This window comes from Pomacea canaliculata, linkage group LG11, assembly GCF_003073045.1.
Source record: "Pomacea canaliculata isolate SZHN2017 linkage group LG11, ASM307304v1, whole genome shotgun sequence".
Lineage (NCBI taxonomy): Eukaryota > Metazoa > Mollusca > Gastropoda > Architaenioglossa > Ampullariidae > Pomacea > Pomacea canaliculata.
The window spans coordinates 7,197,971-7,221,085 of NC_037600.1; the positions used below are offsets into that span (position 1 = coordinate 7,197,971).

The following is a 23,115-nucleotide window of genomic DNA, read 5'->3' on the forward strand; positions in this document are numbered from 1 at the left end:
TAAGACTCCAATAGTTTTCACCTATTGTCTACTGTTGCTGAGATACACACATGTACCACGTGGTGGTTAGTTTTCTTTTTCACCATTTCGGTTTGTTGTTGTGTGATGATGATGATGATGATGATAAAATGTTTGGCTGTTTTGACTTCTCATTTTACCTGTAATCAATATTGTACAGACTTTCCCACAATTTCAACACAATTTTCCACTTGTCGACTGTATTTACAGTATTGTATATTACAACATATGCTCTACACTACCATCAGCAAACTTGCTTTAATTTTCAAACCGGACTGCTGGTAATTATGAACAATGCATAGCGACAACATTGTCATAAAACTGAATTTCGCAGTCTTTTATCACATCATGACGACCTTGTAAATATACATTTAATATTTTTATATTTTTACAGATCCTTGTATATATTTTATATATTTATAGTCTTGTTGAATGACGGTTGATACTGCAGGAAATAAAGCTTGTTAACAGCAGTTACGACATTTGTTTTTTGTTTGTTTTTGTTTCTGTTTTTTGTTGATGTCTTTTTTTTTGTTTTTTGTTTTTTTGTTTTTTTTTTTGCTTTGTTTTTGCTTGTTTTCATTTCTGTTTGTTGTTGTTTGTTTGTTGCTGGTCTTTTTCATTTTGTTTTGTTTTTGTCTTTGAAACACTGCTTATGTCCCCTGCTTAACAAGGGACAGCTATACCAGAATATTTTCTATTCACTCGTGTTCAACAGTTCAGCTTCTGGCAAAGGCCAAAAAGAAATAATTTCTGAAATATTCTTACTTTTTTCAAAGATGCTATATCCCTAGTAGCATTTGGAGGAGAGGCCATATAGGACCCATGTGTGTCCCATATAGGACCCATATGAGCTATCTTATGACCATATGGGAAGCCTATATCGGCCCAACCGCCGAAAGCGCAAACAGGTCCGACCGTGGGCTGAGATGGGCTTCCTATATGGGAAGCCCATGTGAACCTAGATACCTAGATTTCCAGCTATTATTGGTAATTTTAGGTATTTTGGCATATTCTGATTTACGTTGTTTTTAAATCAGGATATGCAAAATTCCTAGAAAAACCAATAATATCAAATGCATCAAAATAACCCTATAAATGCCAAACAAAATGTTACAAAAAACAAACATGATTTGTCGTTTCTGATGTTTATTGAAATTGTTAATTAAAAAACTAATTTTAAATATGCAAAATTGTACAGCTTTACTTGTCCTCCAATTCGTTCCCCACCCCAGAACTATTTACTGACTTTAACAGTCTGTGCTCAGGTGCCCTTTCCCTTCTGCCATTCTCTCAATCCTAGCACCAGCTAACCAGCTAGAGAGATCTGCGTCTGCAGTTCTGCTTCAGTAGCTTGAGGGCAAGTTTTTCGTGCAGCATCTAAAAATAGAACAAATATAAGAATATGAACTCTGCGTAAAAATAATCACTTAATTGTAGGTCACTGACCCTAATATCCAGAACATAAGGTGAATAAAGAAAGGTACAAGCAAATTATATAGATATGTAAAGTGGCACAAAAATTTTAAGTGCTATAAACAGAAAGAACTACAAGTGGAACTGCATTTGAATTTCAGGTAGAATTTCTATAGGCAGGAGAACTCTGGAAAATACTGATTTCAAAAACAATCCCAGTACATGGGAACTGTAAAGATGTCTATCAACTGTCATCTTAATTCATTTCTACACAAAAATTAACCAGCTGATTAAAGGACTAGACATTGCATAAACATATTGACTTTTACAGACAAATGAAATATTTTTTCTCAATGACTCATGAAAACCAGAGTCAAATATTTAAATCCTTACCCTGAACTGTTTGTAAAAGAAAGGGGTGGTTCGTGAGTCCCTTCTTTCCTTCAGACCATGGAAGTTGTAAGACCTGGCTAATTTATTTGAAAATAGCAGAGACCGTTTGTCCCTGACGATATGCTTTAAAGTGAATCCCCACGCATTGCCAAATAGCATTCCTGGAAACAGACAATAATAAACATACATCATTTTTTAAAATAAAACTTGCTGTGGGCAGTATCATGATACGTGTTATGAGAACTAGTATTATAAGACCAAAATATGGATGAAAACCATTAAGGAAGTTTCATATTTATCTTTGTAACCAAGCTAAAGTGCTTACAGAAAATTTATTATCAGCTGTAATTCATGCCAGCATAACTATGCCTTTGTTACTTTTAGTACTGCAGACATGTCATTTTGTTCTATACAATAAAATGCTATGAAAACATTTAAAGGGAATAGCAAAAATACACTTGACTCCTCCTTCTAACAAATCAGAAGGTTCCCAGTCACTTAATCCCAGACACTTAATCCCCGACGCTTCATCCTTAAATTGAAATTTTACTATAAAATTATGAAGCCGGCAAAAAATTTAATTGAAATTCAAATAATTATCTTCATATAAACATCACAATAAGTTTTACAATTAAAATAAATATTGAAATACATTAATAATATTTCAAATTATACTATTAACTTCAACATCATTTGAAACATCTACAACATTAGTTAAACTATTTTAATTGTAAAAGCGTCGGGGATTAAATGTCTGGGGATTAAGTGACTGACACCAATCAGAATAAGCAAATTATAAAGATATGTAAAGTGGCATAAAAATTTTAAAGCGTTATAAACAGAAACAAGTGGAGCTGCATTTGAATTTCAGTTAGAATTTCTATAGGCAGGAGAACTCTATCCATAAACTGTCATCATAATCCCTTTCTACACAGTATTAACCAGCTGATTAAAAGGACCAGACATTGCATAAACATGTGTACATATTTTAAAATTTGCAATGTAATTCAACCACACTGAAATATTTTTCTCAATGACTCATGAAAACACAAAGTCAAATATTTAAATCCTTACCTGAACTGTTCTTAAATAAAGGGGTGGTTCTTCAGTCCCTTCTTTCCCTTCAGGCCATTATAGTTGTAACACCGGGCTAATTCTGTGAAAATAGCACAGACAGTATACCCCTGACTACGAGCTTTAAGCTAAAGCCTCCCCTCATCGCAAATAGCATTCCTGGAAACAGACAAAATAAACAAACATCCTTTTTTATAATAAAACTGCTGTGGTCAGTATCATGATACATGTTATGAGAACTAGTATTATAAGACCAAAATATGGATGAAAACCATTAAGGAAGTTTCATATTTTTCTTCGTATTCTAAGACCAAAATATGGATGAAAACCATTAAGAAGTTTCATATTTTTCTTCGTAACCAAGCTAAAGTGTTACAGAAAATTTATTATCAGCTGTAATTCATGCCACCATAAAAATGCTTTTGTTACTTTTTAGTACTGCAGACATTATACAAATAATGCTATGAAAACCTTTAAAGGGAATAGCACACAGACACTTGACTCCTAACAAATCAGAATAGAGTACATACCAAGCGTGCACGTTTTCCTGGATCGTCTTAAATCCAACTTGAGACATTCTACACCTCTGAAGATTTTAAGAAACTGTAACCCTTGTGTCAGATGTCAGCTCCTTTTCTTGGGTTTGGCACTCCATCTGCGCAAGCCTATTTTTCACGTCTTTCACGTCAGTTTTCATCTCTTCCAGAAGAGACAGTATATGCTGTACAGCTTTCTTAGTTTATCTTGTTTACCTGGAACCAACAAATGCAATAGCAGAAAACATGTAAAATAGTGATCCTTATTTATTTCAATTTTTTCACTATGGCAAAAGAAGCCTGGGATTTGCACTTCTAGTTATATTTCACAAAAACACTGTTCAAAAGTCTTGCCGAGGGTAAGAACAAACAAAATGTTAAAATGATTATGAACAAAATGACTTCAAATTACCTTCCAAGGGTTGGGGGTCCCTGTGCTGGCAGGATGAACACCAGACAAGGGCCGCTGGAGGCGTGAAGGCAAAGGTGCTAATTAGATGTCACAAATCAAGACAAAAGCACAGCATAAATTTCCCTTTAATTAATCACGTACTTTAGTCCCTTTCACTCTTATAGGGCAAAATCACAACCAAAGTTACACTGTTTGTGCCGTAATGACATGTTATAGTGTTCAAACAGTTCATAAATTTTCTTCTGCACAAGAATTAATTATGAATATTAGGAATCAAAAAATAAATTGCACTTACTTAATGACTTGTGCAGGAGAACTGGAAGCATAGAACATGAGGAATCTGGCTTTATAGCTCTAATTAATGAAGCTTGCATCTGGTTCAACAGATTGTGATGGCCAGTTGCACATCCTGTGACCACTTTCATCTTTAAATGCCAGCAGCCAGCTATCTAGAATAACAGTAAAATAAATTATTGACCATCATACAGTCATTACCATTTGTTGTAGAGAAAATGCCATTAAAGTTAATTTGTCCGAATCGAATACTTTGTAACGCTACTATACCAGTAAACAGAAGGAACTGTCGAAATTCTGTTGCTTTCGAATGGTAAAGTTCGTGACCTACACTTTCGTAATCGCAATTATTTGAGGAAATTCTGACAGCTCCGAATTCTCTGCATCGCTAACGCCTAAAGAATTATCAAATTGCAAGCTTCAGAACTGTTGGGCCTGATTTTACTTACTCTCTGGAAACTTGTGCATTTATTGCGTAAATGTGTACTCTAATCTTTCTTTTCTTAGCGTAATATTCTGCACTGAACTTGGAACTAAAATCTCAATAAACTATGCTAAACTTTAGAGTATATAAATTATACATACTGTTATTGAAGACTCCAACACATGTATCAGTTTTTATTGGAATTGACGGCGAAGAAGCTTAATTATAATTCCTCGTTGCGAAAAGTGTAGAACAAAACTTTGCAAATGGCGCGCAGTTCCGATCACCTAGTACACCATTGGCTAAAAGTCACGTGCCATTATAGGGGTTATGGCCCTTGGTTGGTAAGAGTACTCTCGCCCGTCAATATAGGTAACCTATATCGGGCCGATATAAGCCGAGATTTCGATGCGCATAGGGATGAGCCATTTCCAGATGGCCAGTCGCTTCAGGACCTGCTGGGAGCAGAGAAGGGGGTTATCGCGTGCAGGTGTCCGCGGATACTTTTTCTTTTATCTTTTTTTTTTTTTTTTGACCATCTCGCAAGCACTCGCTGTCCTTGCCCCGCCCACTCGCCTCTGTAATGGCGGCTTAGGGTTGAAGGGAAATACACTGCCGAGAGCGCTAATAATACTAAGGGACTTGTATAGCGAACTAATCCTGGTCCTGTAAAACACTTCGAGGCGGTAAACACTTTGAGAGCTTTGATGATCAGTGGATGATTTGTCGAGAAATATCCCCAAGTCGGTGAAAGTGTTTTAAGCCCCTTTTAAACAGAGACAAAAATGGTTAATGTTTGACAAAATTTTAAGCAACGTCTTGACGGATGTATAAAAATTTCGCTAAATTTGGTCAAAGGTTCGCCTTTTTTTTTTTTTTTTTTTTTTTTCGTTTTGTCCGGTTAGGAAGACACTTTGGAGAATCTGGCCCCTGACACAAATGTAGAGCCGCTATGAGTGCTCCTTCCATTCCTCGCCCTATCCTAAGGGTAGAGAACGTTGAAGAGACAACGCATCCACCTCCCACCACTTGCTCGTGGTGAATCCGCACCCGGCAGACACATATATACATCTAAGACACGAATGATAATCTATTTCCATCCCACAACCCCTGACCTCTGTAGACACGGTCTAAAAGCCACTGAAGTGTGGCGGCCTGCGCTACCAGCCAGCCTGGCAAGTAAAAACTTAGTCCTCATACCTGTCCGACAAAAATACCCTCCAGGTACAATCCCCATTTCCACCTGTCTGATGAGACGGATCGCTCACTCACGGAAGGATGCTAATAGTGACATCAAGAACCACTGTACTTACGAGGATGTAGCCCCCAGGCCTGTTAACTGACTAAATCAGTCCTTCCCAATCAGCTTAAACGTTTATTTTTAACAAACAAGACTGGTATAACAGAGGCATCCTCAGCCATCTTGAGCAGGAACAGATGGGGATGGGTGAGGTGTGAAAATCGAGGATTTTCCCCACCTGATGAGATGGCGTGTAACATAGAGTTTAGCTGAAGACGATGTTTGCTGTGGGTAATCAAGGCCAGCTGGAAAGTAGTAACTAGTACCCGTGATTAACCCGGGTAGTTTTCGTTTTCTGTAGTACATATAACAGACTGCTGTCGAGAGAGAGAGAGAGCGTGACCATCTTCTCGCTTACATCACTGGGTTCACGTCAAAGGTCAAGTCTTTATTACTTGAAAAATAATGTCTATGAATATAATCAATATGAAAAACTCGTTCTGTCACAATTATATAAGAAAGCCTGTCTACCTATTGAAATAATTGTGCTTATCTTTGTCTATATGTCTATATATGTATATGTCTATCTTTATATTTGTCCATACATTTTTTTTTTATATTCGTAAACCCATCTACCTCACAATAATCTTTATTTTCATGGATGTACCTGTTAATCTGCCTATAAATTTGTCTAGAACTCTAAATATATCTATCTACCCTTTTATCTCAATATTTTGTCTGTCCATCTATTTGCCGATCTTGTTTACTTGTGTATGTGTGTATTCGGTATACACGGTGTATTCCCCTGTTGATCAGGGGAAAAAAATTATTATAGCCGAGCTCGATGAAATCCTCCAAACTTTAAAAAAAAGATAAAAGTTTCAGAATTGTTGTACCCACCCTGCTGATCAAGAACAGTTTCGTGACAATTATTTAGCCTGGCAAAGATTGGGTTGGGAAGGGGAAGCGATTTTGAGGCTGGGTTCTCTTCCTTGACGTTTGAACTGAAACATTCGCGTGGAAACTCTGTGCGAGGAATCATCCACCCTCCCCTCTACTTGATCCCTGGCCTCAGCTCATGTATCCTCCAGTCTCTGTGCTACGAGCGCGATATCTCTAAGGTCGAAGGTCAAGTTGGATCAAGTCGCTGATCGACGACCACAAGGTGGAGGGCCCTGAGTGAGACAAGTGTTGTTGCATACTTCCGGCGAGCGCAAATCGCATTTGTGATTCCTTCACATCGTGAGCTTTCGGTGCGAGTGCCTTGACACACTTCTTCAGCTGTCACCGGATGTCGACACAGTTGCAGCCCTTTGGGGCAGTGTCGTCAACCTTGTATCTGCTTATCGCTAGAGTTGATGGGAGGCACGAAAGAGCCGGCGCGTGGAAGAAATTAACAATGTAAGAACAATTTGAACATGCAAAAAAAAAAAATCTGGAATGACATTAGAGAATACGAAGACTTAGGGAAAACGCCATCTAAGGCAAATTTTCATTTTATTATACATTGATAAACTGAGTGAGAGAAAGAGACACTTCTTCAAAGAAAAATCTTGCGGACGATGAAATCAGGTAGAGAAAAAGAGACCACAGCGACATCAATGGAACCGCTACCCATTTTTTCCTGATGTGAGAATGGGATGGTGACAAAGTTTTATTTATTCAAACACCTGGCGTTGGTGCGACCGTTTCAAATATTTAAAAAGTCAGTTCAAGGCGATGGAGGGACTGTGACCCCAACATTGACAGTTTTACAGTTATCATGGCGCTAGCTACTCTCAACACAAGGGCCATCACCGTGAATTTCAAACACATCAACACAGCTCCTGGTTGGGCATGCTGGGTCGATGACTGCGAAAACACAAATATTGATGAAACCTAATCGCGCCGCCGATGGTGCCGACACACGACGACGCGACCCAGAAACGAGCGAGACTCGTTGGGGTCTTTTGCGCATGCGTCGTGCTGTGGAAATGACGTAACACATCCGAGCCGCCTAGCTCCAGTGGCCAAGTCCATCAAGTCTTCGCAAACATGAACACGCCGAGCGTAGGGAACGCCCCGGATGTAACGACACGCTTGTCAAAATATTTGAAACTGAAGCAGATGTCCGTTAACTTCTCCAGTTGGCAGCCACAGTGACATGCGACCCTGTGGTGTCTCACCCGCTGTCTGGTGGTCACTGGTCAGCCTCCTTTAAATAAAAATACAAATATACAAAATAATTTGAAAGGAGTATTTTCATCATCATTACATCAAATGTCAAACATAATTAAAAAAGTAATAAAATTAATCCGTATTCGGTGAGGTTCGTTCATGTCACAATCTTTTAAAAATTTCTGTCCTGATTTTTTTTAATTTAATATTTTATTGATGGAGTTTGGGATTTTCAGTTCATTAGTATAATAGTTTCCTAATGATCCTCCTCCTCTCATCATCATCATCATCATCTGTGTCCCGTTGTTGGGGTAGTCGGGGGAGGGCTACATTAAAAAGCTCTCTACCAGCTCGCTCCATGTTTTGATGTAATCATCTCGATCATTATCTGTCCTTTGCTATATTGCCAACTCGCTGTAACTCTACCTTTGAATATTTTTTTTTTTTACTTCCTTCTCTCTGTTATCATCAACACGAACGATCCACGGTAAGGGCATATGTTGACATTCTGTATTCCCCTGCCCTCACCCTCCACTCTTCACAGATAATAAATAAACAAAAACAAAGGTTATGTTGAAACTTGGAAGTTTTGTAAAAAAGCAAACTACTGATATGGCAAAGCTTTCACAAACCACATCGTTCTGTAATGGTGAATATTTTCCACTTTACAACCAATTCTGGAGAGGAAGGTTGGAAATCTTCGTTCGTAGAACTCACAAAGGATGTGTGATAACGCGACTGAGACGAGATCAGCGCGAGCTAACCCCACTACCACCCACGAGGCGACTTGCACGTGACCGACTGGCTTCCATCCTGAGTCTTGAACCACAACGATAGGTTTGCACCAGACAGCGGAAACTACTTGCTTGACTCAATTATTCTTATCTCACAGGTGAAGGGAGCAGTTTGAAACTATCGGAAACCGGCGTTGGGTTGGGAGAGGGGGAGGGTCTGTGGAGGTTGTGGGGCGGAGATGGAGATAAAAGCTCGTGTGGCTGATGCATCGACAACTTTGCCCTGACTGCAAGATAATTGGTGTTGAGGAAGCGCGAGTTTGTCTTTTTTTTTTTTTTGTTCGTTGAGTGGAATTACCGAGTAGAAGGGTTGATAGCATGTGTCGAGGGATGGTCGCCCTGGCTTCAAACGAGCTCAACCCTTACCGTACCTGGTTGTGATGGCACTGCTGAAGCTTGACGCCTGAAATAATAGTAGAGGATGAACATATATTCAGCCTGGTTGGTTATTTGAGTCCACCGTCATTAGTTATGATTATTGTTATTCGCCTTCATTATTCTCATCTTTTGTAACGTGCCTCGCACGCGCTCACGCACACACACACCTCATGACACATGCAGGCATGAAAAGTCAATTTTGTTTTCAGGGTGGTGCTCATCTCCACCCCCTCGCAGCCTTATTTTCTCCGACCTTCTACTTGCTCAAAGCTGCAGACACCACGACAGTATCCATTGCAGTTTCCCAACCAAGAAGGTCAAGAGTCAAGACCAACAAGGTGCACGTGCCGCCCCGCGTAACATGTTTTCGTGCTCACCCCGACAGATTTGAAAGACAATAATAATAAAACACATCTTTATTGCCTCCACCTTGTCCCAACCTCAAGTTCCTGCTCATTTTTGTGACATCCGGCTGTTGTCGAGCAGATGCAGGTGTTATAATGCACCTGTCAAGTTCCCTCTGCCTCTCCGAGCGCAGGTCATGATCACGTGACTTCAGAGCCGCCATTACGATGCTGGTTTCTACAGTGTTTTAACATTGTTGCATGTCCTGAACATCATTACTTCTGAAGATGATGAAAGTATCAGTGCCCCTTGTGTTCTCAGCTGTTTTTTAGGTCCGTTACCACATCGTCTGTGTTACATTTTTTTTTAAACAGATAAGAACATTTCAAACAAAGCGCACATTCCTGCCTGTCTCGTCTGTGTCTACATATTTCTAGAGAACGGAAAACAATTATTTCATCATATTGAAGATGAAAAATAGTACGTCGATTTCTTCCTACCTTCGACAGAAAAAAATAGCGAAAACTAAAATCAGTCGATAGGCCAGACATTTATATGTAGCTAAACAGCTAAGTTGTTAATCGATTTGATATTAATACTAATACTAATTAAACAAATCAGATCAACACTCAAAATGGCATTTCCCTTATTTCTAGCGACAACCACACCACTGGCATACAAACATGAAAAAAAAATTAAGACTGTATGGAACCTTGAAACGCGAGTGGTTTACTGTGTCTAATGACACGTGAAAGGCAGAGGAGTCCACTTTTTTCATTCCATCGCTCTTTCCTCATAAATCAGTCACAGTAGGTTGGACTCGAGGGCGTTCCAGTCAACCATACGACCGACTCCCCAATCTTCAACCTCTTCGCAGAAAAAGCAAGAAAAGAAAAAGGATGGAAGAAAACAGCAAGAAAAAAGGATAGAGGGACTTCGGAAACGTGTAGCGCCCCCTGCCTTCAAATCAGAAATGGCGATGAGTGTAATGTGCCGGGCTATTACCCGATGCGAATTAAAACTGCTTGACAGTGCACGCCACGATGTTCCCCGGCTGACAACGTATCTGCAACGTAAAACAGTGGCGTAGGAACCAGGGGGGCAGCGGGGGCAGCCGCCCCCCCAAGGAAAATACAGGGGGGGCAGGAATATCCTTTTGCCCCCCCAATATTTGAGACGTAATTCCTCACAAAGAGCAAAGAACCAAAGAAAGGTAGGGGACGTAGAGAGGAGACGGTCATCACCGTCACAAAAGCGGGCCTGAGGCAAGTGGAGGCTCTAGCACCTCTGACGATCAGATCTGGGACAGTCCGTTGGTATTGTTTGCCATGCTAATTGCAGCTGTGTTGAAGCCTCAGCGAAGAAAGCAGCCGGACAGTACATCGGTAGCATCGAGTGTCGTCTCCTCCCCCTGCCCCATAATGCGACACCTTTTCTTTGGCGGTTTTCGTTGACCAACATCAACATCCCCCACCCACTCGCTGTCACCCTAAAATTATCTGCTATCGCTTACAACCGAAGGGGCCGGCACTGGCCATGGGGAACACCAGAAAGCCAGTAACGAATTAGTTGCATACCAATACCCCAGTGAGTCTTGCCAATCAGACAGGAACCCTTACACTTTGTGAAAAGCTAGCGAAGCATGAGAAGGCAAAGACTCCGAGTCCCTATATTGGTAGTTTTCTTTAGAGACAGAGAGACTGGTATTATTGCTATCTACGACTCAGGGGAAGTGCATAAGTAACATTTCTAAAACTACACAAGGGCACTCTTTTATCATCAACGACTGTGGCTGGTACTCAACATAAGTTATCTGTGTTTATCTGTTTGGTTTGTATATATGTGTCCGTGTTTTTTGGTAGATGGCCATAGAACGTGTCGCATCGCTGGCTCAGCACCGTCGGGTAGCGAGGAAGGGGTGGCCCTGCGGCCATTCCCACCCTAGTTTCGTCCCCTGGCCACGGTGGTCTGGCCAGTTTATGGCCCTTAATTATACGGTAGCCTTGCGTCCCTTCCTCTCTGGTCTCTTGGTTCTCTTTGGGGTGGATGGGGGCTATTTTTCCCACGGTGTGCGGACACCGAGTTCAGGTATAGGGCTGTGCCTCTTTGTAACGTGTATTATCTCGCGGACGCTGGGCCGTGTGGGTAGGGAAGGTTCTGGAGGTTTCTTGAAGCCTATAGAAACCTGCACACAGGTATATGTGGACTGGGAAGACGGCGGGGCGGAGAGACCTGTGCCCGTCCTCTGGGAGTAGTCGGGGGTTTGCCACGTGCTGTGTGGACTGTCGCTGGTAACTGGCGTGGTGTTAGAAGAGGGTTCAGCAACCAGCGTATTTTCCCGCGTTTGTTGTGAGATAGAACAAAGCGTGTCACGAGCCGTTGGGTGAGTAGGCTTAATTAATCTTTACCTTTGTTTTTCCACCCGATGGCTACCCTGCCCAGTATGCAGACGTGTACGGTGTGTGACCGAGTGTGACTGCGCGGTCTGTGCATGCGCGCATGTGTGCATAGTGTGTGCGCGCTGTGTATATGTGCAGAGCTGGAATGTTGATCGTTGCTGTCACGGGGTTTGGTGTTTCTTTTTATGTATAATGTTTGGTAGCCGGGGAGTCATTCTTTAATTGTTTTTTTTTTCTATTTAATGCTGCTTTGCCTTTTAACAATAAAGCAGCGTGTTGTGATGCTACCACTGTGTACGTGCGTGCGTGCAGTACCCCCCCCCATCCTTTTTTACGTAATGTGCGAGTGCGAAGCCGTTCACTGTCAACAGGGAGTTTGCCCCCCCAAAGCCGAACATCTTCCTACGCCACTGTAAAACGATTACGTGACGTGCCGACGCGTCTGTTCAAAAATCCAACGGCGAGGACTGAAACTGACATGCTGTCGTCGATAAAAGAAACAGATGCAACATGCGAGAGTGCAGCCACTCGATAAATTTGAATGCTTGAATGTCTTCACCCTTCCAGCTTTCAAAAACAAAATTTCCAAAAAAAAAACTAAGGGACAGATCACTCGGTAATTCAAGCTCGCAGAGATCAAGAGTCGCCTCCCTTTCCTGCCCAACCTCACCGCTTGTGGGTCGTTGAACGACCGGAGCGAAGAGAGAGAGGGCGAAGCGAGGTGGATGAATGGAGGTGGTGGGGAAGGAATGGAAGGGAGGGGAGGGAGGCAGCACGCCCGCGGCACGCGAACATCTGCCGAGCGCAGCCTCGTTCTGGGGCTGGTGACGTCACACAAAGGGCGGCGTATTCAAGCGAGAGAACAGCCGCAACCTGTGTGTGTAGTGAGTAGCAGCACTGCTGTTTCGTGTGAAACATTTCCTCCCATCACGACACTGGAGTACATGTACTTTGCAACCATGGGTCAGTGTGTGACCTGGACAAGAAAACCTTCTGCTTGACTTCAAAGGATTTAAAAAAAAAAAAATATTACAAGAGTGAGGATTCGCTTTTGTTTGTCTGACGGTAAGTTTCTTGTTTTATTCTTTCGTTCATGTCGCGAGTCTTGTTTACAAGTGGAGCTAGCGAGAGTTGTAAGGTCAGGTTGTTGGGAAAGCACGAAAAATAAGCATTTCAGTGGCCAGTCGAATGAAAAGAAGGAGAAGAAGAGAGATGTGTGTGGCCTGTATGTTGAGGAGGTCGAATCCATATTATCGGCGCAGGGAGATAGTTTGTGTTCGTAGCAACAGCGTATCGAGCGGAGGAGACTTGTGCAAAGCTCGGAGGTCAGACTCTGTGGCGCTTGGCAACCAGCTGTGAACACTTTGTGAGCATGCGTAGGAATTTACCGTGCGTGGTTCTGACTTTTGTCTGCAACTTTGTTCACATGTGATGTCGATGAAACTTGTCTGTGTTCGAATTTGCCGATCATCTTACAAGCATCCTTGTGAACAAAACACACTCATTCTTTATTTATACTCTGATACTTTCACTCACTCACACACACACACCTCTCACCAAACTATTCCAGTTCCACTTACATATAGTCTACATGACTCAGGGTGTACTACTACCCAAGGGTTTGGAGTTTAATATATTTTCTACCGTCGACAACTAAGATTGAGAGACGATCCTGTAATGGCATCCCCTCCCTTTTCTCGTCTCTCAATTACAGGATCAAGGCTATTGTTGGCCCTTGACCTCGCAATCCCAGCATGACTCTGTGACTTTTATTGTTCGTCGAACCATGAGAGTTGCCAGAGCGTGGCGCGATGGGTCGCCGACTGTTGAAGATGTGACAACTCTTTAAAAGCAAACCCCCCTTCTCCTCCCTCCCAACACCAACACACACAGTGTAACTCGGTTTCCTTTGGATTTAGTGTCGTAGGTGTCCATTACCTGTCGACTGTCCTTTGTCCGTGTTTACCGACCCGTGTGGATGCTAGACAAAACTGTGGCAGTCATCGGGAGAGGAGGATGGTCCACCAACAATGACATTGGCGCCACTCTCCTATTTACTTATGTACTTTTCTGGTCTGTTTAGTCTTGAAACCACGGGTACTGGGTTCTTTGGGAGGAGTATACAACAAACGTCACTGTACTATTGCTGTTGTTTTAACCCTCCCCACAATCGCCCTGCAGCACTCGGGCTTTGAACCCTGTCCATGTCAACGGTGAGGAAGAGATGAGTTGGAAGTGTCCAGCTCAAGTTTTGTCTGGGTAGGCGCATTGCTTACTGGCAATAAGTAGATGGGTAAATAATTAAGCGGAACTAGAATTCTGTGGTTACGTAGTCAGGTTGTTTTAAAGACATGGACAAACATATCCACACGCACGCGCGCTCACACACACACACACACAAAACACAATGCATACACATGTAAACATACTCATTCGACTGCAATTACAAACCCACAAACACATTACAGCTAAAGATTATATATTGTACCGCCTTAATAAACAAACTTCCTGACCCAACAGTATACAAGTATAGTACAGCAGTGGCCCGAGGGTCGTTTTTATTCTGCTTTTAAAAATATTGTTATTGCTGAAGACAGAAGGCGACAGTACACTGTGCTCACCTCTCCTCGAGATCAACAACTGAAGAGATTTTTGTGTAGGAACAAAGAAAGCCATTCACATGGGTACGGACAGAAACACGGACCAAACACGAATATTCATGAAGCGAACACCCTGTCAGTTAACAACTTCACTGGCAAGGAAGTCAGTTTGTTACTCTCTGTACCTTTATTCATTCGCGTTCTCTTTGACTTTCATTCCTTCTTGGTCACTCCGACCCTGAAGCAATCGCCATTTATCTCCGTTTTCTGGGTCCTTACATCTGGCATGTCTTCGATTAGTCGGCTGTCTGGCGGGGCAATAAACCATGCAACCAGGCTTGATAAGCACAGGAATGCCCGTCTGCCCATCGGTCATGGGGAGGCTTTGCGCGAGTTCCCACAGCGGCGGGGTCAGGGGTCAGCCAAAGCCCCTCCTCGACGGTAGCCGGCCCTTGCCGGCCTTTTCCCCCCTCGGTTATCGGTCCTGCTTTCGGCGGTACTCGTATAACGTACTCGACGCTGGGGTACGTTTCCTTTGATTTCGTCCGCGGTGTTGGAAGTGAGACCACGTGGCCTGCGATTGAGGGATGGGAAAAGGGAGGCTGGCTGCCGAGCTAAGCAGACGAACTGTGAACTGTGACACGATTTACCGAGCTTCTGCCACTCCAACCTCACGTTTAGACTAATTTACTTCATTCTGAGGTTTCCCCCCGACTAGATTAAGTTATTTTTACTGATGCGTAAAGTGAAACGAGTGTTTGTCATGGCGCATGACGAGGGTTAACATTGCAATAGTCAGGAAGGTTTGAAGTGAATCCGATTAGATTAGGGATATGTGTGTGTGTGTCTGCGCGCGTGCATGCTCATACGACTTTGATGACTGGCGCTGACGTAGTTTAACAGTCGATGACTGGTACCGTGTTTAATGAAGACACTTGAAAGTAATAATAACAATTCGTTGCCAATGATAATTCTTTATAAACGAGAAGAAAGCAAGACATTTTTTTTTTGTGCCATTTATCCCTCGCCCTAGGTAAGAATAACCTAAGTCATTAACTAAAAAAAAAAAAATAGTAATAAACATAACCGAAAGTCAAAAGAGAGTGTATGGTATACATGTACAAAAGTAGTTATAAATAACAGTATGTACAAGGGACCTGGAGATGGGAAGCATCTCTAGTGAAAGAGAGTCTGCCAGTCTGTTCTATTAGTGCATGTGCTTGAGTGGTGCAAACCGTGATGAGCTTATGGCCGGCTGGGTGGATGCCATTATCATGTAGGCTGACAGGCATTCTCGGAGCGAACGTCAGTCTTTCAGGACGCCAGAGATACCAGCGGGACGTCAGATAGTTTATGATGGCTCGCTGGCCAGGCCAGTCTTTATTGTAGCCAGTCTGATTGGATCCCATGAAGCATAGACAGACTTCACAGAATGCGCAGTGTATATATATATTTATGTGTGTGTGTGTTGTGGTGGTGGGGTGAGCAGCAAGGAAAATGTTCACGAGACACTGATGACTGACAAAGTCGTGGCACGTCGTATTTGCTATGGCGCCATACTGGTAATGACATGTCACTAGTTTAAAATTTCCTCCACGATATTCATCCATCTCTGTCAGCATTGATATTATTTTCAATCCCCTTCTCACTACAAAATAAAGATGTGAGACATCTCAATAACCTTCAGAAAGTTTATTCTATACACACATTTTTTTAAATGCCTCTGCTAATATTCCAGTGCCGCCATTGAGGTTGTAATTTTCTCAGTTTCATTTTCCCTCTGTTGAAAAAAAATAGTGAAACCCACTTTCAGTAACCTAGACAATCGCTTTCGATTGTTTATTTTGTCTTTACTCTTTCAGCAATGAGATGGGAAGTAAAAAGTAAGAACAGATTGGAAGAGTCATATTTTTAGCTTTTTCTTGGATTTCAATGGAGTTCAAACTCATTTAACCAAAGATACTAAATGCTAGTAATGTTTTTGATTTAACTGATAGAAGCAGCCACTACACGGACAGAAGTGACTGCACGGGAGGCACACGATTCTAGAAGGATACAGGGCTTTGACTGACATGTCCAGATGCCCACCCCACAACTCATCTTCCCCTCTCACCAGCACTACTTGGGGTCGGGCATACTTCGAAGAGTTCACGGCCCCTGCCGTTTTCAGCTCAGAGGGGGGTGGGATGCTCATCTCAGAGAGATGGGGGTAGGAGAAAATGAATTCTGCCGGTCAGGAGATCAAGCCATATTTTTCCTGAAAAGCCTTGGCTCCCCCTCTCAGTAGGTTGTTAGTAGACAGCGCGGCGGCCACGCCAGGGGAGCAGCCAGACTTTCGTTGGCAGCTAATGAAATGGGTTTCAGCTGCTTAAAACTATGGAGAGAAACAAAATATAGAAAGTTTTTTTACCGTCCAGAATCAGCTAAAACAGACGTGTAGCACTCGTGGTTACTGCTGAGTAGTGTGAGTGTGTTTGTGTGTGTGGTACTCCCAGTCTTGATCACATGGTGTTCCTGACATAAGGGATGGACATTTGCCGCTCGAAAAGTTCTAATTTATTGAGTTTCCGAGATAAACTCTTCAATGAAGAGAATCGTTAACAAGTGACAAAACTTATTTATTACTGTATGTAATAAGCTTACATAAAGATAACTGTTGCCATGTCCTCAACAGCCCGCCAGTGATTATGTACAGTACACCCTCGAGTGCAGCTTGCTTTTGTAGACACAAGATGTTTTCTGTATAAATTAACAACATTAAACCACAGCCTCGTTTTGGCCATGGACTTTGCTTTCATTGACTTGATCGTGTCCTGAAACTATACGACTGGAAGTTCAGATTCGACATGTCACAGGCGGATGTGACATCATTCGACATCGTCTTTATCATCATTTGTCTTCTTTGTCTCTTCCACGAACATCAGTCTTGTCCATTCTCTAACCACGTGACATTTGAGCGCAGATGCCAGAAGCTCAGGAGGGCATAGCAAGTAGGCGCGTGGGTTCTGGCATCTGCGTTCAAGAGTCACGTGACTACAGTTTAACACATTTGTGTCCCGTTGAGACGAGCCCCGACTGGTCACGACTGTGTCTATTTTTAGTAAGAATTTAACGGCGGAGAAGAGAGAAGAAAAAGAAACTTGAAGGATGTTTCTAGTCTCGCCGGCAATGGTATGTCGAGTCCCTTTTATCTTGGTTGGGAGACAGGGAGGGATAAACAGTTAGAAGTTCCGAAGCTGTTTTCGATCAGTGCGTGTGTTGCACTGTCTACGCTCTCTCCATTCAAGGGATTGTTGGGATTGGTCACACTACAAGACCGTCCAGGTGAGGTCATAATGGTACAACCACCATGAACATCCGCAGCCTCAGAACAAAGAATCCGCTTGGTAGCCGTGTCGAGGGGTCATCCTGGCCAAAGGGCAGCAACAAGGGTCGCTACTACAGAGCCAGACAAAGGACAGATGCTGACATTTTGTAGTCTGGCTCTGAACTCGTTTCTTCAGACTTTGATAATATGTGTTATCAACTGTTTCGAAAGATTTTAATAGCCATTAGTGTCTTTTTAGAAAAAGAAAGAGCAAGCAAGCAAGGCCCCCAAAACCCCATCAAAAAACATAAAACGAACAGTTTCAAATACTTGAAACCCGTTAAAAAAATTTAAAGATATTGTATCGGCTTGTCTTGTTATGTCTGACTTGGATGAGTAGCTCCACCTTTCGTTTCTCTGTATTCTTGGATATATATGTGTGTGTGTGAGAGTGAGTGAGAGAGAGAGAGATACTGTTCTTAGTGTCATTCCATCACCACCCTTCAAGCTTTTTAGACGGATGCTCGCTCGCTCATCGCGTGAGTCACTGACGATTCATTCGGTCAGCAAACATGAAACGACCTTAAAAAATTCAAATCACAATTCGGTAAACATAATAAGAACAAAACTCAATAGTTTACGAAATACTTATGTATGTCAGCTGTATTGCTGTAAAAGATTGACAATGGGATGACTGACATTTTTTAAAATATGTCCATACGAGTATCAAAGCCGAAAGTGTAATCACCTGCATGTTCCTTTCTTTCTTCGCAGGTGAGGCTTAAAAGAAAAACAAATGGAGCTCTGCTTGAAACGCCGCGAGTTGCTGAATCAAACGAGTGACGAGAATGATGTCAACAGTGGAAACACGTGCGGCGATGGCCTCGTCAGCCCTTACAAGCGCCTGAAGGTGTCGGAGGTCACCGGGAGCGAGGTCACGTGTCAGGGGCTGAACTCTGACCCTCCACAGCCAGCTGGTCAGTTCCGGCTACAGCAGCAGACTGACCAACACTTCGGATGGTCACTGCAACAGCAGCTGCGGCAGCGGCGGAAACCCCGTGTCCCAGGGGGAGCCTGCGGCCATCGCTGGAGACTTGGGACGAACCGCACAGTTCGGACCTCTTGGTGATTTTACCGCCGAGGACGACAAGGCAGGCGTGACGATGACTGGACCAGGAACATCAGCAGGAGTGGATTCGAACCATCTCGTCCCGCTGCGCAGCGCCCTCGCGTCCGGCCATCCTTGCTCCCTCGGCAAAGGGGAGGTGACTGTCGCGGAGAGCGTCAGCAGCAAGGCCAACAAGAGCGTCAAGTTCCGGGACTGCGGGGCGACGGACAGCTCCGGGGAGGGACTGCAGACCCGGGGTGGGGCTGGCTGCAGAGGTGGGGGAGCCAGGAACCCGAGCAAGCGCAAAGTGCTGGAGACAGAAGGTAAGTTGTTTGAACATCTTCGTTGACACGAATGGTGAGCAGAGAACAGTAGCAGAACATTTTCGAGGCTGCTTTTTGCAAAAATTGTTGTTGTTGCTGCTGCTGTTGTTGTTGTTTGCCCAGTCGTTGGCTGCTGAGTTCATTTGGCTAACTGACTTGTCTGTTTATTTTTGCGTTTCTTTGTTCGTTCTTTCCGGTAGCTGACCACACAGTAGTTTCGTGTGCGAAAGACACACCAACGACCAACCGCCACATGCATCGCGTGTTCCTGTAGAATTCTTCAGACGATGATGGCGGGTGCATCGTTCGATAGCAGGGTATCTGTTGAAAAACACTCCGCAACAGTAAGAACACTTTTGGTCCACCGTGTCACACATAAACACCATCCAAACTAAGAAACATTATTAGAACACAAACCGGAACACCACCTTTAGTCAGGGATTTGAAACACAATTGTCATTCATCCATTATTATTATTATTATTATTATTATTATTATTATTATTATTATTATTATTATTATTATTATTGCCGTACAGTACAAATTGCACGCGAAATTTTCTGCGTTCAAAATTACCGCGTTTTTACCCGTTTTCTATTTTATAAAAGTTCCTGAGAGGTCAAGCCTGTGCCGTGATACTGGCCACTGATGAATGAAGCATTTTCTGGTAATTTTAACCCTCCATGTGGTTCAGACTTAGGTAGTTTCCGACAGTGGAACAATGTCCATCCCATAATCAAAATCACAGTGTGAACTTTCTATCTCGCTCTCAGTTCTAAAGTCCTGAAGCTTTTTTTTTTTTTCAAAAAAAAAATGAACTTGTGCAGTCGATGAATTGTTTATTCCTCGGTCTAACTAACTACGATCTCGCGTTACTCGTTGCTGTAGTTGCCTTAAATAGTTTAACTTCTGATTTTCTATCTAATGAATTCACTCTTCTAGCGAAGTCTCCAGAAGAATCACCTCCGTTACATATTCTGTGTGAAATAACTTTTTTTCATCCTGTAAGTTATGTTATTTCAAGGATCACTTCATCTCTCTGCGTAAAATACTGGCAAGATATTGTATCTGAGGATACACGAAAGACATTATTCAAATGTGTGATCGAGCGAAAGTCGAGGAAAGCGGAGACGTCCGGACCCAAAAAAAGGCAAGAGGTTCGATACCCGCATAGCGCAGCGAATTTTCGTCCAGTCCACGCAACTGTAGGGAATGGGTAACTGAATTCATAGTGGGTATGGGAAGGGTGTAATTCACCGGGAGGGAAAGGAGATGAGCCTCGAACTCACCTTGTGAAAAATGTAGTCTCTTACACCTCCAGCTTCAACACCTTTACACACACACACAAAAAAAAGAAAAGGAAAAAAAGAAAGTAGGAGATAGCCTTAACCTCTTGCATGAAAGTCATTTTCCGCGGTTTTTGTTTCTTTATATGTTTTTGTTTTTCTTCTTTTATCTTTTTTTTTTTTTTTTTTTTTTTTTTTTTTTTTTTTTTTTTTTTGCAATGGTCTTGAGAGCTCATGGCCTTTTTCATTTAAAAACGACTCCTTATGACTTTTCCCTTTCATAAACTTGTGACTTAGTCGTCAGCATTTTAAGACGCCCATTACCGATAATATTTTATTTATTCTGATACCGAGGGAGTTAGAGTATAGTCTAGAATTCTGCTTTCTCTCTCTCTCTCTCTCTCTCTCTCTCTCTCTAAAGATATGCGATCTACGTTTGGGAAGAAAAAGGGCAGATATGGAAAAATTGATATTAAATTATGCACCAAATTGTTTCTTATTACCGACTAAATAAGCAAGGGGAAGGGTCTGGTAAAAAAAATCGTTCTGAAGAGTTGTATAACCCACTTTAATAGGTAAAAGAAATGCCATACATCGACTGAGTTGTTTAGACAAAGACATCGTTATTGTTATCGTCTGCTAGTGGAAAAATAGTCGAAGAAACAACTGGCACAAGATCGACAAGGAGTTCACGTTTCTTGAAACTTTAGGGGCAGGTTGCATGAATGTTTTTCCCCCATATGTTGCATGAGGTAAGATCGCCCTACGGGTATGTATGTAAGAGAACTTAATAAAGTTCGTGCGATCGAAACAAACACGATCATAATAAGTCAATGGTGTCTTACAATCATCCGTTTGGCCACCTTGATGAAGATTCCGCAAAAGGTTTTCCTGAACAACCGGCTAAGAGCGATGCTGATCATGAAAAGAACCAGCTGCGTGAGGTAGGCGAGGAGGTCGCCCAGGTAAAAGATCAGCTCCGTCAGGTAGCGGTTGGCGCTAAGCATGGTGAAGGTCGGGACGAAGTTCCCTATCGTAACATTGACCACCCGGGGGAGAGCTAGCAGCGAGAAGGCGAAGGTCAGAGCCAGAACGAGGCCGGAAGTTCGGTAGAGATTGTCCTGGCGGCCTGTGCTGCCTCCTGTTGGCGCATCCTTGAAGGTGGAGGGTGTAATAGTTTTTCGATTTTCAGCGTCCATGAATCCTGGTCAGTTGGGAGTCATGCGCTTTCAAGGCGACCAGGAGGAGGATGTTGAGGATGAGGGAGACGGCGATGGGCACGTAGAGGAAACCGAATCGACCCACGTTACGTAGAACCGAGAAGACCTGTGGATTGTCCAGGACCAGCTGCGAGAATTGGATCTCCCACACACCCGGGGTGGTCGTCGGCGCCACCACGTACTCGAGCGCCAAGGAGAGGTGTGCAGCTGCGGAAAGGATAAACACACACAGGGCCACGTAGCCGCCGTTCAGACCCATCCTGACCCCCGCCATGCTAAACGGGAAGACCAGGACCATGAAGCGCTCGAGAGCGGCGAGGGTGTTGCAGGTGACGGCGGCGCGGCGGAAGGCGGTGCCGCACGCGGTTGCCACGTACACGCGCAAGAGAAGGTAGCTGCGGTCCGTCGGCGGCAGGACTGACCGCGCGGCGTTGCACAGCGTCTCGGCCAACAGGAAGCCGGCGTCACCAAGGCTGACGGACAGGAGGAACCAGGCGCGTGACTCCTGTCGTCGCTGTCGGCACCCCACCAGCACGTTCATGATGCTAGCTGCCACCCCAGCCACCCCGAGCACCAGTGACAGGCAGTCAAAGACCTGCCGGAACTCGGCCAACTGCTGCTGAGAGACCAGCCCTTGGTCGTAGATGCTGGAGGTCCGGGCATCTGCCACTGACTGGGTGATCCTGTCATCACTGTTGTTTTTACTGGCCATTGAACTGTTTATTAGTTTATTATTTATTTGCTCTTCACTGCAACAATGTTCACTGGTCCAGGTCTTGCTTAGCAACCGCAGTATATACACTGACCTTTTACTTAGTTCTTAAGAACAGAGTTCACTCTATTTAATTACTCGTGAGAAAGAGAACATGCGCCGGTCGTTTATTTATTTATCTACAGTGAGTATTGATTTATTTATCACCGACAATACTTAAACTGATCATTTATTTAGTTAGTTAACTCCTGGTAAGTGTCTACCCGAGCTGTTCGAAAATTTTAGTGTTTGGCTTATAACATTTTTTGAACAACTAGCATTGTCGTCTGCCTGGCCACATCACCTGTACCGTCTCGCTGGAAAATATAGTTCACTAACGATGCAGCAGTTTTTTCTTCCCGCCAGAAAATGACAGTCTCGAACCGAGTTCGTATTTTTTATCCTCAAAACTTACAGTATGTCGGGTTTTGTAGAAGTCACTTCTGGCACTTGTAAGCGCTTGGTTCATTATTTATAGGCCGCACCTTGGACCAATCGAATAATTTTGTTGAAAAAAATTTTTTTAAAAGAAATTTAGAATTAAAAAAAAAGTAGACATCATTAGAGAAGGATAACATTACGAGAACATTTTTAAAAAGTCATCGAAATTTTAGAAGAAAATTTGGTATGTTGTCATGCT

At 43.0% G+C, this 23,115-nt stretch overlaps 1 protein-coding gene across 3 annotated transcripts in view; it reads left to right on the top strand.

Annotated features, from left to right (window-relative positions):
- Positions 1 to 12,651: 12,651 nt before the first annotated feature.
- Positions 12,652 to 23,115, top strand: part of LOC112574971 — a 29,062-nt gene continuing 18,598 nt past the window's right edge. For 2 of the 3 annotated variants that reach the window (XR_003101537.1, XM_025256428.1), the window contains exons 1-2: positions 12,657 to 12,945; positions 18,562 to 19,218. Coding sequence is in view for 2 of the 3 variants with exons in the window: in XM_025256428.1 (XP_025112213.1) it covers positions 18,951 to 19,218 (268 nt within the window). In the remaining variant the exon portion in view is untranslated. Of the gene's footprint in view, positions 12,946 to 18,561; positions 19,219 to 23,115 lie in introns of all 3 variants that reach the window. The other variant, XM_025256429.1, reaches the window with a different exon arrangement.